General features: G+C 41.5%; 1 protein-coding gene across 1 annotated transcript in view; it reads right to left on the minus strand.

Moving 5' to 3' along the window:
- SASS6 (SAS-6 centriolar assembly protein) overlaps positions 1 to 12,869 on the minus strand; it is a 238,305-nt gene that overhangs the window by 143,956 nt on the left and 81,480 nt on the right. Inside the window, exons 9-10 of the mRNA XM_085601887.1 lie at positions 11,521 to 11,715; positions 11,307 to 11,396 (exon numbers count right to left, since the gene is read on the minus strand). Of these exons, the coding sequence (XP_085458013.1) occupies positions 11,307 to 11,396; positions 11,521 to 11,715 (285 nt within the window). The remainder of the gene's footprint in view (positions 1 to 11,306; positions 11,397 to 11,520; positions 11,716 to 12,869) is intronic.

The following is a 12,869-nucleotide window of genomic DNA, read 5'->3' on the forward strand; positions in this document are numbered from 1 at the left end:
TAACTCTCGCAAATGCAAGACCTATTGCATTGCAAATGCTTATTCAGTGTGGCTACCCATTGACTTTGTGATGCAGTTATCCTAATCTGGGCTGAGGTCTGGAAGCAGTGCCTGACCTAAGATGGCTCCCGAGCCAGGGCTACTCGGCAATCCCAGATCCCTACGTCCGGCGATCCGGGAGTGGGATGGAGGACGTGGCAGTTGGCGCCTCCCAATTACACCGGGACTGATGCCTCTCTATGGAACCACGACGATGCCCCACGGGCTGCAACTATATTTGTGTTTACTTACCGCGGAGACAGATTACCCTTCGCCGCTGCCCGGTGGAGCGGTCCTATGCAGCTAAAGCAGAGTCTGGCTTTGGTTCCCCTCATTGGCCGTCACCTACCCAGCCAGACATCAGACATTGTTTTTCATGGCTCTATCTATCACTTCAATCTACTTCTACGGCCTTGTCCTCCCCCACCCCCTCCCACCTCCCCCAGAGTACCTTCCCCCTTCTGATCTACCCGACCCTGTCCACTTGCCTCTCTCCTGCTTACCTTTTCCCCTCTACCCTCCACCACTCCTATGACGTGTCTTGGTTATGCTATGCTCTAATATCTTATTATTCGGTTAAGCTCTTGTTTTTCTCCCTAGCATTTACTGTTAACTGTAACTATAACAGATGTAACTATGTAAACATGTTCTTATGCAATGTCCTATCTCATGTGAAGCGCTCTGATACTTTCAGGTCTAGCCAGCGCTATCTAAAACTTTTTAAATAAACAATGTTTTTGAACATATGTTTGAATCCCATAATACTGATCACTTCACTTTTTACTGCAGTTTCCACAACGTAAACACTTCTTGTTAAATCTAAATACCATAGAAACATAACAAAATGAAAACTGCAAAAAATGGTCACCATATTTGCTATTTTAGAAGAACTTAATCATTTTAAATCATACTACTGCAAATTTTGAAACAACCCCCCCCCCCCGTTTGCCCATATAGCAGAGCATTTATTTGGATTTAATTTTCTTTAAATTATTTTATCCCCAAAAACCAGCACGTTTTATGTGATGTGGAGAACACATTGAGAACACACTTGAATACTTGAACAGGCTCATCAAATCCTGGTGGAACATTACTAGACTCTCAGAATGTGGTTCAATTTCTTATCAGGGCAGATAACCTATGGTAGCTTTCACCAATCTCAGTTGCAAAATGTTTATGAAGACCAGAAGTACTGGCTGTTAAGCAGTCCCCATTAATTACGAGACACAGTGGGCAGAATAATTTTGTTTGTCTATCACAACCTTTCCAATTAACTAAAGTGTAACACTGGGAAAATAACATGGAAAACTTAAAAAGAGAAAGCGGATGTAAAAGAAATAAAAAACACAACAATGCAGAAAGAAAACTTACTTCAAGGTTGAAATTAAAATGGTCTAAGCCACAAGAAAAATGGCAAGTTGAGAAATCATGGAATGCTGCACATATTCAGGAAACACAAGACGAGATCCCAAATTATTTCTAAATAAGTGGTTCTTAACCGTTTGATTGCTGTGGCACCCACACTCAATCATTACTGGAACACAGGGACCTCACTGAATCATTATTGGAATCCGGGGACCTTAGTCTAAGCATTCGATGATTTGAACAGCAAAACACTACACTAAAAATAAAGAAACAAGCACTCAAACAAATACACAAATGATTACATTTTCACAAATATTAAAATTAAAAAAAATACTAATGGAAAGGTTAGAGCTTTTTTAAATTCAATTGCGGCCATACTATATTCGGTTTGAGGCACCTGCACTGCTCCAGCAAATAAATCTGAGGATACGGACTGAATTTTTAGCCTGCGATTTCAAATTCCTTCACATTTACAGAACGTTTTACATTCCTAATTTTTACATTTTGCTTGTTTATTTATGTAAACTCAAATATGTTAATATGATTTAATTTTTTCTAAGCAGTCATGTACCCGCTGAGTAGGGTTTGTAGGCCCCCAGAGGTCTTTAGACTACTAGCTAAAATCACTGTTCCAAAACACAGGTTTGTAGCAACATAACCCTTAATTATTGCACTCTGACATTGCTAGGTGCCGAGTACTTTATGCAGTCATGGCCTAAAGTAGTTAAAACTGCTTAAATCTTTTGACCACTCCTAGGTCAATAATTTGTTTAAAAATGTCCAATAATTTGAAAGCTTGCTATTCTTTAATAGATGGTTTTCAGGAGGCCTGAGGCATTTTCAAAATGTTGAAGCTTATCATCAAGTGATGATTAAATAAAGCGGTTTTTGTTTATCTACTTCTTTCTTCAGATGGCATACTAGGTTTGGAGGCATGATAACTGTAGAAATGGGATTTCTATGGTTATTATAAAATACAAAAACATGTTGAGAACCATGAAACAATTTATATGTAGTATTGTTAATTAGCCATATAGCTGTGCATTTGAGTCTAAAAAGATCACAATATACTTCTCCCTAGTTTAATTTCCCACCCACATTTAGGTCTTGTCTGAGACAGCGCATGCTCGGTCACTGGCAAGACTTTTTGTTTTACTAAACTGGGGCTTAGAGCCCACTAATTGCTTACCAGTGGTTGGTTTCCTTGTCACGCTCATTTCCTTGTTTTTGTTGGTCAGCACATGAGGGATTTACTTCCTCTTCATGCGTTTGTTCCTCCACTGGAGCTTGGCCCAAGTACTGCTTCCTTACCCAGAGTCCTTCCACTGCTTGTGCTTTTGGAGCTACTTTATTTTTGTTGCAGCACTTCATACGAGAGTTTATGCTTGCCCGCATTGTTGCTTCTGCCTCCCAGCATCATTTTGCTTTAAATCAGTTCTCCCTGCCCGCCAGACATTTTCCTTTGTCCCCACCCCCTCTGCCCTTTCTCCATGCAAGTTTACCCTCACCCTCTCTGCCGTCCATGTTACTTTCTGTCCACTTCGCTCCTACTACCTTCCGTAACAAAGTGCTATTATGGGGGCACCACTAGTCGAGTCATAGCGATTTTTCACTTCCTCCACTGCCTTCAGTGTTGCCCGTTAGCTTGCCTTTCCTCCCTTCCCTTCTCTTCTCCCTCCTTTCAAGCACTGGCAAAGCCAATAGCCTGCACCTAGGCGTGACCTATTGGCTTTGTCAATGTTTTAGCGCGGCTGCTGTGCAGCAAGGATGAAAGTTTTTTTTAAATGTGTTATGATGCGACCAACCAGAGCTGACGAAGTCTAGCACTTTGTTTTTGCTTTCAGCCATGCTGTTGTGCTTTACAACATAGGTAGAAAACATTGGCAAAGCCAATAACTCACGTAGACCAGCCCTATTGGCTTTGCCAGTGCTTGTCAAGCTGTGGCATACTTCAAAAGAATGGAAATATCCAGAAGGCGGGGCGCTCTGGTGGCATCAGATAATGATGGAGGAATTTGGAAGGTCCAGAGTTTTCTTATGCCTGGTCTGAGACCGCGGGACATTTCCGATTCAGACCTCTTTTCAGACGATCCCATCAGGACTGAGATAGTTTATACACACACACACTGCACCCTTGTTAGTACGTGTTTACCGTGCACAGACCACGTTACCAGTTGTGCCATCCCCCTCCAATGATATTAAAGCACTTGCAGCAGTCCCACCTTGTCTCTGGACATCAGCTCCAGATGAGGTAGGACTGATACTATCTGCAGAACCATTTAAGATAAAGTTGAAGCCAGGTGCACAATTGCCATGTGTAAAACAGTATCCACTGTCTAAAGAAGCAAAATAAGGTATTAGAGGGACAATACAAAGACTGAAGGATCAGGGAGTCCTGTATTCCTGTCCATCACCTTGTAACACAGCAATTTATCCTGTGAAAAAAATCTACAAGTAATACTTGGAGGATGGTTCAGGATTTTCGCTCCCTTAATGCCATAGTATTAGCAGAGTACCCCATAGTGCCAGACCCATCTGTGATATTGACTTAATATACCAAGTAACAGCAAATGGTTTTCTGTGGTGAATTTAAAGAATGCTTTTTTAGCATACCTTTACATCCTGACAGTCATTATTTGACAGCCTTCAGTTTTGATGGTGAACAAATCCAGTACTCTAGACTCCCACAAAGCTATTGTGAGTCTCCATTTGTGTTTAATAGAGTATTGAGAGATGATTTGTTACATTTCCAGTCAGACAGTACAGTTTTGCAATATGTAGATTTATTAATATGCAGTAAAACAGAATCTGAATGTGTTCTGGACACTGTCAATCTCCTAACGCTACTTGCTACTAAGGGATACAAAGTGGACAGGAAAAAATTAGTTTGTGCAAAAAGAAGTTCTGTATTTTGGCCAAGTGTTGTCCGCAGATGGCAAAAAGATAACAGGTTCTAGAATACAAACTATACGTGATCAGCCTCAGCCCAAGACAGTAAAAGACATGCAGAAATCTCTAGGCCTTTATAATTTTGTACGTCAGTAGGTATTTGATTATGCTACCATCATACAACCACTATTATATGCAATGAAGCAAGCTAAAACAGATAACACAGGCATACAGTGGAGTGATGACAGTATAAGTGCATTTCAGACATTGAAAGAAGCAATTGCTTCAGCCCCAGTGCTAGCTGATCCAGACTATACAAAGAGATTTTTTTCTGTTTTCTGCTGCCATAGAGGATTCCATGATATCAGTCCTTACTCAAAAATACCCAATGGGTCATAAACCTGCCGCCTATTTTAGTGGACTATTAGATCCAGTAATGAAAGGTCACTTTCCTTGTGAGCGAGCGTTTGCAGCAGCAGCTTTTGCAGTAGAAAAGAGTAGTACTATTACAGCAGGATGTGCTGTAACATTGTATGTTGAGAACTCCATTCGCTGTGCTGCAGAAAAGTAAAAGTACACTGACCACTCAAAGAGCAACAGGTTATGAAGTAATACTGTCAAACCCTTCTATCTGCATTGAGGAGTACACTCAGTCAATCCTGCAACTTTTTTAGTGCACCCACTAGAGCCCACTGATCATGACTGTAGTGCAACAATGGAGGAGGACGATCACCTGGCACATGAGGACCCCTTGTCTGATGGCCGACAATTGTTTATTGATGGTTCCTCATGGATAGACCAAGAGACAGGTAAAAGACATACAGGTGCAGTTGTTGTTGAGGCTATTGGTACACCTACTGATTATACCTTACACACATTGCATCTCTTAACCTTGCCGTCCCAAGACTCAGCCCAAGTGGCTGAATTAAAAGCATTGATAACGGCCCTACAGGCTTGTCAGTGTCAGCCAATAACAATATACACTGATTCAGCATATGTAGCTTCCACAGTTCACTCAAGGCTGAAGAGATGGGAAAGGCGAGGATTTCTTAAATCTGATGGGACACCAGTAGCGCACCAACATCTCTTAGCCGACCTTATTGCTGCATTACAAATACCATGTCAAGTAGCAGTGGTTAAGTGCCAGGCACATACAAAGGGAACAGATTTGGTGTCTAAGGGAAATGAAGCTGCTGATACAGCAGCAAAGGAAGCTAGTTAATATGCAATTAAAACATGCAATATTTCTACAGAGGTATTAGACATTCAAACTGCAGCGCTACAACATGAGAAAGATCTGGAAATCAAGGGGGGGGGGGGGGGGGTGACTGGATTTCCAAATCTTCTTTATAGATCAGCAAATTCAGGTAAAGTTATAATGCCTCAGTCATTACTTATAAACAGCCCTTCGACAACTTCATTTACCAACACAAAATTCTAAAAGAGTAATGATCGATGAATTAAATAAAAGCTGGTTTATCCCTAATCTAGAACCATTAGTTGATGTATTTCTAGCTTCATGTCATGTGTGTTATCAGTACTCTAATAAAAGGTCACCAAAAATGCCTTCATCCTCCATTCCAAGACCAATAGGTCCTTTCATAGAGTTACACATAGATTTTGTAGATATGATACAAAAATGTAATGGATATAGGCATTTGTTAGTAGTGATGTGTCCATTTTCGCGATGGATTGAAGCAGGACCCTGCTCCAGGTGTGACGCTGACCAGGCAGCCAAATTCCTGGTGAGAGAGGTCATACCTAGGTGGGGGGTTCCGGCGGCGATACGCAGCGATAATGGAAAACACTTTGCTAACACAGTATTTCAGCAAATTACTACACTATTAGGAGTGGAACACCAGTTTACCACCCAGAGAGTAATCGAATTGTTGAGAGGATGAATGGCTTATTGAAAAGCAAAGTGTCAAAAATTTGTGAGACACTGAAAAAGAATTGGCTTTACTGCCTTCCCCTGCTCTGTATGCATTGAGAAATGCCTCTTCAAAAGATCATCATTTCACCCCTCACCAAGTCGTAACAGGTAGGCATTCTAATTTTTCTTTTAAACAAAATCAAATGATTCGTTCTGATACCAAGTCTGCATCAGAAAGTGTTTGGCAAGAAATGAATGCATACATGTTTGCCTTAACAAAAGCTGTACAGGTCTATTCTAAACAGGTTCAGCTGCAACAGGCCAACAGTACTGCACCACCCCTGCCCTTGTTTACAGCCATCAGCATCGGTTCCTGGGTCTTCGTGCGCAACTTTGTGAGAACATGGAAGGATCCCAAGTTTCTAGGCCCCTACCAAGTAACACAGAGCACGCCAACAGCAGTAAAAGTGGAGGGGATGCGGGACTGGTTGCACGTAACGGACATTATTCCATTTTTGGCCTCACTCCCACAAGGAGTGGAGGAAGCAATGGTCCAAGAACAAATTATACAATAAAGAGGCAGTTAAATGATATTTTTCATAGTATAATAATGAGTTCAGTGCTTAGGATTATTACTCTGATAATTTGCTATTGTATTGTGTTATGTAGATGCAAAAGATCCCACCCATAGGGAAGAAGTATTACGCTTTCATAGAGCTGTTTTCAATGAAACAGATATACATCCTCTGCATGATTCTCTACTTGATAATTTGTGGTACAAAAGCATGCATGATATAGGTACCAATACACAAAATGATAGTTATGTATGTTCTCTTATTCCCCATGCCATAGAAACACCACCTTTAGTGTATCCTAAAGAAGTGCCTGTTAATATGACAAAGTGTTTATTGCATCTTTTCTTGTGTAGGATAAAAGCACAGTTACAGCCAACGCATGTTAGTCCTATGACAGCCAGAGTTAATACAACCAGATTTGATTCAACCCCTGAAACTTTGCAAATTTTGACAGATAAAACAGAGATAATGAAAGATATCCAGAATGAAAGGAGCAGGGCAGAAATATAGTTATGCAAATTGGGAGTAAGCCATATTGGAACGAGGTATTCTAGGGAGATCTAATCCACCATCCACCTGTAATAATTATTCTGCCAAACCACTGCCCCCAGATTACGCAGCCAGACCAGTATTAAGTATTGAAGCATCAGTTTTTGCCAATAATAAATGGTTTACTGGAGCTAGGTTTTCATGTAGGGCCATATCTTTATGGAATGGCACAGAAACAAAAAAATCATTTGAGATTTGATGATATAAAAGCATCATGTCAGCAAGTATGGGATGAAAACATACAGAGATATACATGGACTGGAACTAAACGTCATCCTAAACTGGCTGTGAAACTAATGAGATTTTCTCTTTTCTTTCAGGGAAATGGGATTGTTAAAGTGAGACGGAATCTCAATTGCAGTTCAACTATTTACAATGTCGATATGCAGGGTGGTACCTCCAGCCTTATGGATTTTTACTGGCAGTGTGGAGCTCGAATAAACACTCAATTACCCCTAGATTGAAGCGGAATCTGCTCTCTGGTGACTTTGCATACTCCATCTATGGTAATACCAGCAAAAGAAATACAAAATTTGCATTTGCATTCCAGGAGTAAAGCATCAACTCTGCTGCATCATCACAGAAGAAAAAGGATGGCTGAGTACTTTGGAACTTCAGTGTGGCAGGATGTGCCCAAAGAGTATAGGTTGTTCAGTGACACCCAAACATTTTTTGGAAGTCTGATATCTTTGTTTCAAGCAAAAGCAACTGCTCGCTGGCTTCAGATCACCCGCTGGGAGCTGATGAAAGCCATAAATGCTACTGAAGATGGCTGTAATGCAATTAAAGAAGAGCTTCATTCGATCAGACTGATGTTGATGGAAAATAGATATGTTTTGGACTTAATGACCGCAATCGAAGGAGGAGTATGTAAAAAACGTAATTCGGTATGCTGCACTTTCATACCGGCGAATGATGATGAAGGAAATCTAACTCAGGCCATACTGACTTTGCATACACAAATGAAGAAAGAGGGGGGTGCTCCAGATGAGTGGTTCACTGGCTGATTTGATTGGGTGCCGTCCTGGATGCCAGGGTTGTCTAAGGCCTTGTTGCCTATAATAGTTCTGTTGCTATTGATGTGCCTAGTATTTCAGGTTATCTTAGCATGTTGCAAGAGGGTTACAGCTAAAGTGGGAGGTATGTTCCCTATAAGGAGAAATAAAGATGCAAAATATAGAATTTTAAGAAATGTACAGGGGTAGTGAAGAAGTAGTCGAAGAATCGACTAGAGAGGGGAATGAAAGGAATCAAAACCCCAATTTAGATTTAGGACCTAATTATTCCGTTTTATCTGTCACATGCCCACACACTGTAAAATATTATGTAAAGACAGTATAATGCTGTTTAAACGTGCATGTTAAAGTTGCACAATTGTATCTGGAAATAACATACAGCCTGCTTTCAAAAAAAGGTCTTAATGCGGTTTGGTTTAAGTGTTTTTTCCTCTTCATTATATTCGAGCTGAGAACATCCTGCCTAGGATATGTAACAGGAAATTCAGAGCAGCAAGAATGTTTTCCATTGTGACTTATCTTGCCAAACTAACAGACTACAAACAGGCAAAAGCGGTTCTTTAAATAAATGTATGTAATCTGGGTGGGACATAACGGAAAAGCAGGAAGCTTTTTCTATTGTGAATATTGTATTAAATATGGATGTAGGCCAAAATTAGTATTATAAGAAGTAGATCCAAAGTGTATGTTAGTTGAGACTGACTTGTGCTTCGCACATAGCACATCACTCTCCCAGCTGAATTAGCCTGGCATGTACAATAAACCTTTTTGTACTCCCTTTTGTTGCAGATGTGGCGATTAAATGATTTGCACTGCTTAAAGGATTTTTTCCGGACACTCTCCTGCCTCGCTTATGATACTCAAGTTGGCTTCCATCTCCTCCTATATCATCAGTTATATAGGTGATGGTTAGGGTAGTGCAGGTACTAGCTCTGTTTATTCATGAGCTCGTTGATGCTGCTTTCACCGGCCTGACAGCGATGTGCAGTCTCGGTCCTAGCACGGGGCTCCACGCAGTCTTGCAGTTTAATTTTATCCCCTTCCCCTATATGGGATAGTCCTGCTTTGGTGCCTCTCGCGCTGCGGCCAGTGTCTTTGTCCCCACGTCTGGGAGGTCACGAGGTCTTTCCCGGTCTGCGCTGGCGTTGGCTACTTTATAAGTGTGGCCGTGACTGCAGCCGTGTTGTTTGCCTCTTCTGCCCCTCGTGTGTTTTGGGATGTGCGCGTTAAACTTCCGCAGCGGGTTCCAGGCTCCTTACCAGTGATATTGAGGTTGGGGGATCTTTTCCGGGGGCAGCGGGCGCCAGTGGTTGAGAGCGCCTCCCCGCCGTGGTAATCTTGCCTTGCTCGCAGCCTCCGGCGCTTCTTCTCGTGGTCTGTGTCCCGCTGGGGCGCGCCCGGTTCTCTGCGTATGCGTAGGCCTCAGCACTAGACGAGCACCCATCCCAGTAGTGGATGGGGCCCTCTGTTAAAATATTCTTCCCGAGCAACAGTGGGTGCAGCCGAAGTAGTCCCGCTTAGGACCGTGTCGTCGGTGCACGCGGGAGAGCTGCGCCGGCCGGGTCCTTCTCTCTCCGGCTCCGTGAAGCCGCGCCGCAGAGAGGCAGTCCACGCTCCCGTGCGCTAGGCCTCACCTAGTCTTCAGGTGGCGTGAACTGCTCGTTCGGTCCGTCTTTTTCGGGCAATTGAAGGTTTTTCAGGACACCCTGATCTTCCTACATTTATCTGTGAGGAGATTGTGGAAATGCAGGCTCATGACGCAGGATATATGTAGGATAATGTGAACGGCTGAAGGAGCTCGCTCAAAGCACGGCCATCTTCAGGCGTGGCTAGCTCCGCCCCGTCAGGTAAGAGGTTACAGCAAATGTCATGGTTGCAGTATGTTTTTCTTTCCAAAAACAGGTAGACTATTTGTTCATTCGAGTTGCAGAATTTTATCGGAATTCATTCCAGGGATTGGAGGAACAATTGAGTAGGTTGATAAACATAAGTTGTGGTAAAAGAGAATAGATGAAAGTGTGAGGCTAATGACTGGATTGTGAGAAAAACATTAAGAAACTATTGTTTTACCCTTTGCTGGGTGATACAAGTGCAAAATGTGGTCATGTTCTGTTGCAGGTAAAGGACAGTCAAGATGGATCAGGGGTTTTTCTAGAGCCTGTTCAATGATGCATTGTGCCTTGGAGGAGAACGAATGATAGGAATGCCCCTTTAATTTGAAGACATAGCACTCCATCAAATCATGGCAATGACTTTAAAGACAGTGTTAAGAATGATGTAGCCACTAGAACTTTACAAGGACAGACGGGCATTAATAGCACTGAAGATTTAATAGCACAGCATAAACCATGTCCTAATTGACTCTATGGAGAGCTAGGAGACACAGCTGAGCTCAAGGAACACAGATGTCCAAGAAGGTCAAGAGATACTACAGGGTCACATTGATCCAATTTGTTATTGGACCTGGTCACACACTGGAGTCCCAGCAAATGGAATTAAGCGATATATGATTCCAAGGTCAGCAAGGAACAACACAGCGAGCCCACCTAAGTCCATCACTCGATGAAGACCATCAGAATTCCGGTCTTGTTAAAAGCCTTGTAAATGGAGTGAAATTAATTTTTGGGGTTTCTAAAGAAAAGGTCCATTAATTGCTCTTTGTTTCGAAACAATTAGCATAACTTTAAGAGTAAAGTCTACGTCAGTCATCTTTAGGATGAGATGGCAATGGCTCGTTTCAACATTAGAGACCTGATGTTTAAAAGATTTGTTAGCAATTTCCTAGTAGACAAGTGAAGATAATAGAGAGATTGTGTAGATATTCATGGTGAAGTAAGATATACCACATGGGTAGTGCAAAGGTCCAAGTATTACTTATGCCCTCACAGTTACTGCCTGCTTTTAAAGTTAAATTTCCATTTGGCAAGTCAACGGGTTCATGGGTATTAAAACAACTGAATAAGTGGCTTACTACATTCATCATTCGTTTTCTAAACTCACCTTGAGAAGTTCCGTTGATAAAGACTTAACTGTTGCTTCAAGTTTTCCAATGTGAACCTGCTTCTTCTCGACATTAGTTTCTAGAACCATCTGAATCAAATATAAAGAAAAATGTAATTCCACCGAGTCAGAAAAAAACATTTTGCTTTACATGCAACCACTTATTATGTAGCAATTCTTTCCAGAATTATCTCTTTAAGAAAATGCTCAAAACCTTTTGTTCCTGTGTTGCATCAAGAACTTCTTTAGTCCTGATCACTAGCTGGTCTTTGTCTTTGATCTCTTGTTCCAAGACAGCCACTCGAGTTTGCAGTTGGTTTGTGTGCTTCTCTTTCTCATGGCATTCAGCATCAAGAGTAGAGTTTTCACGCCTCAGGGACTGGACCTCTTGCTTCGCCCTCTGGCATTCCTTTGAAATACACAGAGAAAAAGGGAAACAAAACCAAATTAAAGGAAATGTGCACTGGAGCTATGCAGAGAGTATGGGCACTCACCGGGGAGAACTCAGGTAAACTTATTTTAGATCAATGCCACATACTCCAGACATGTATAAAGCATAAATCTGTATATGATATATCTATAGAACAACAATTAATTGGCAATGGTTATCTAGAAAATCTACATGCATCCAGCCACTGTAGACCAATGTACGACACAAATGCCTTACAGGAAAAAAATTCCATTCAAGCCCTGACAGCAAGTCTCTTTCCCATCTATTCTACAATATCACAGTATAAAGTAGAAATTTTCCTCAGAAGATCTTGTTCAGAGAGTTTGTCTAGCAAAGAGATTTCCTTGAATGATATCCTAGACAGTAACTGTACTCATAAAAATATGATTTCTCTTTTTTTCTAGCACCAGAACATTGAACTTTCTGGAAGAACAATCTATTAGTTACTGAAATCTTCTAATTTTATTTAGGGGAGAATCTACCAAGATTGCCTCAATAGCACCACCTAACCTTACCAGTTGTCACTTTCGAATGCCCCATCATTTTTATACTAATTTGTATGGCTGGGGTTTTCAAAGTCCTTGGGCAACTGAATTCAGTCACTTATCACAACCAACTGAAATATGCACTCAGTCACCTCTTCAAACAACAAAGGAAGCGCCGGGCAATTGGGCAGTAAGGATCAAAGGAAGGTGGAACTATTATGGGCCTTAAAAGGTGAAGCTTCACTCAAGGCAGCAAAGAAAATCTTGTGATACTTCAATCAATCATAACTTAGGTTTTCTACTACAACTTGCATCATACGGGGAAGTGGACATTTTAACCTGCAATGTAGATGAGGAATGATGCCCATGAAACACGTTGTGAAATAAATTCTCCTATTTTACCTGCTCCCGCAGGCAGCCATCTTCCAGGAAACCCTTAACCGTGTCACCAGATGATAATCAGAAGTCTTAGTTAAGGCAGTGAAACCTAACCAAGGTAACCTTTTCAACTTCCTCTGCATTATTTTCCAAAATCTGTACAGGCAGCTCAGAAGGTACCTTAGCGGGTGAATCTTTTATAAGGGGTTTGTAAACTTGGAGAATACAGCTGATGTTATTAACAGGATA

The sequence above is a fragment of the Triturus cristatus genome, chromosome 4_2 (genome assembly GCF_964204655.1).
Source record: "Triturus cristatus chromosome 4_2, aTriCri1.1, whole genome shotgun sequence".
NCBI classification, from domain to species: Eukaryota; Metazoa; Chordata; class Amphibia; order Caudata; family Salamandridae; genus Triturus; species Triturus cristatus.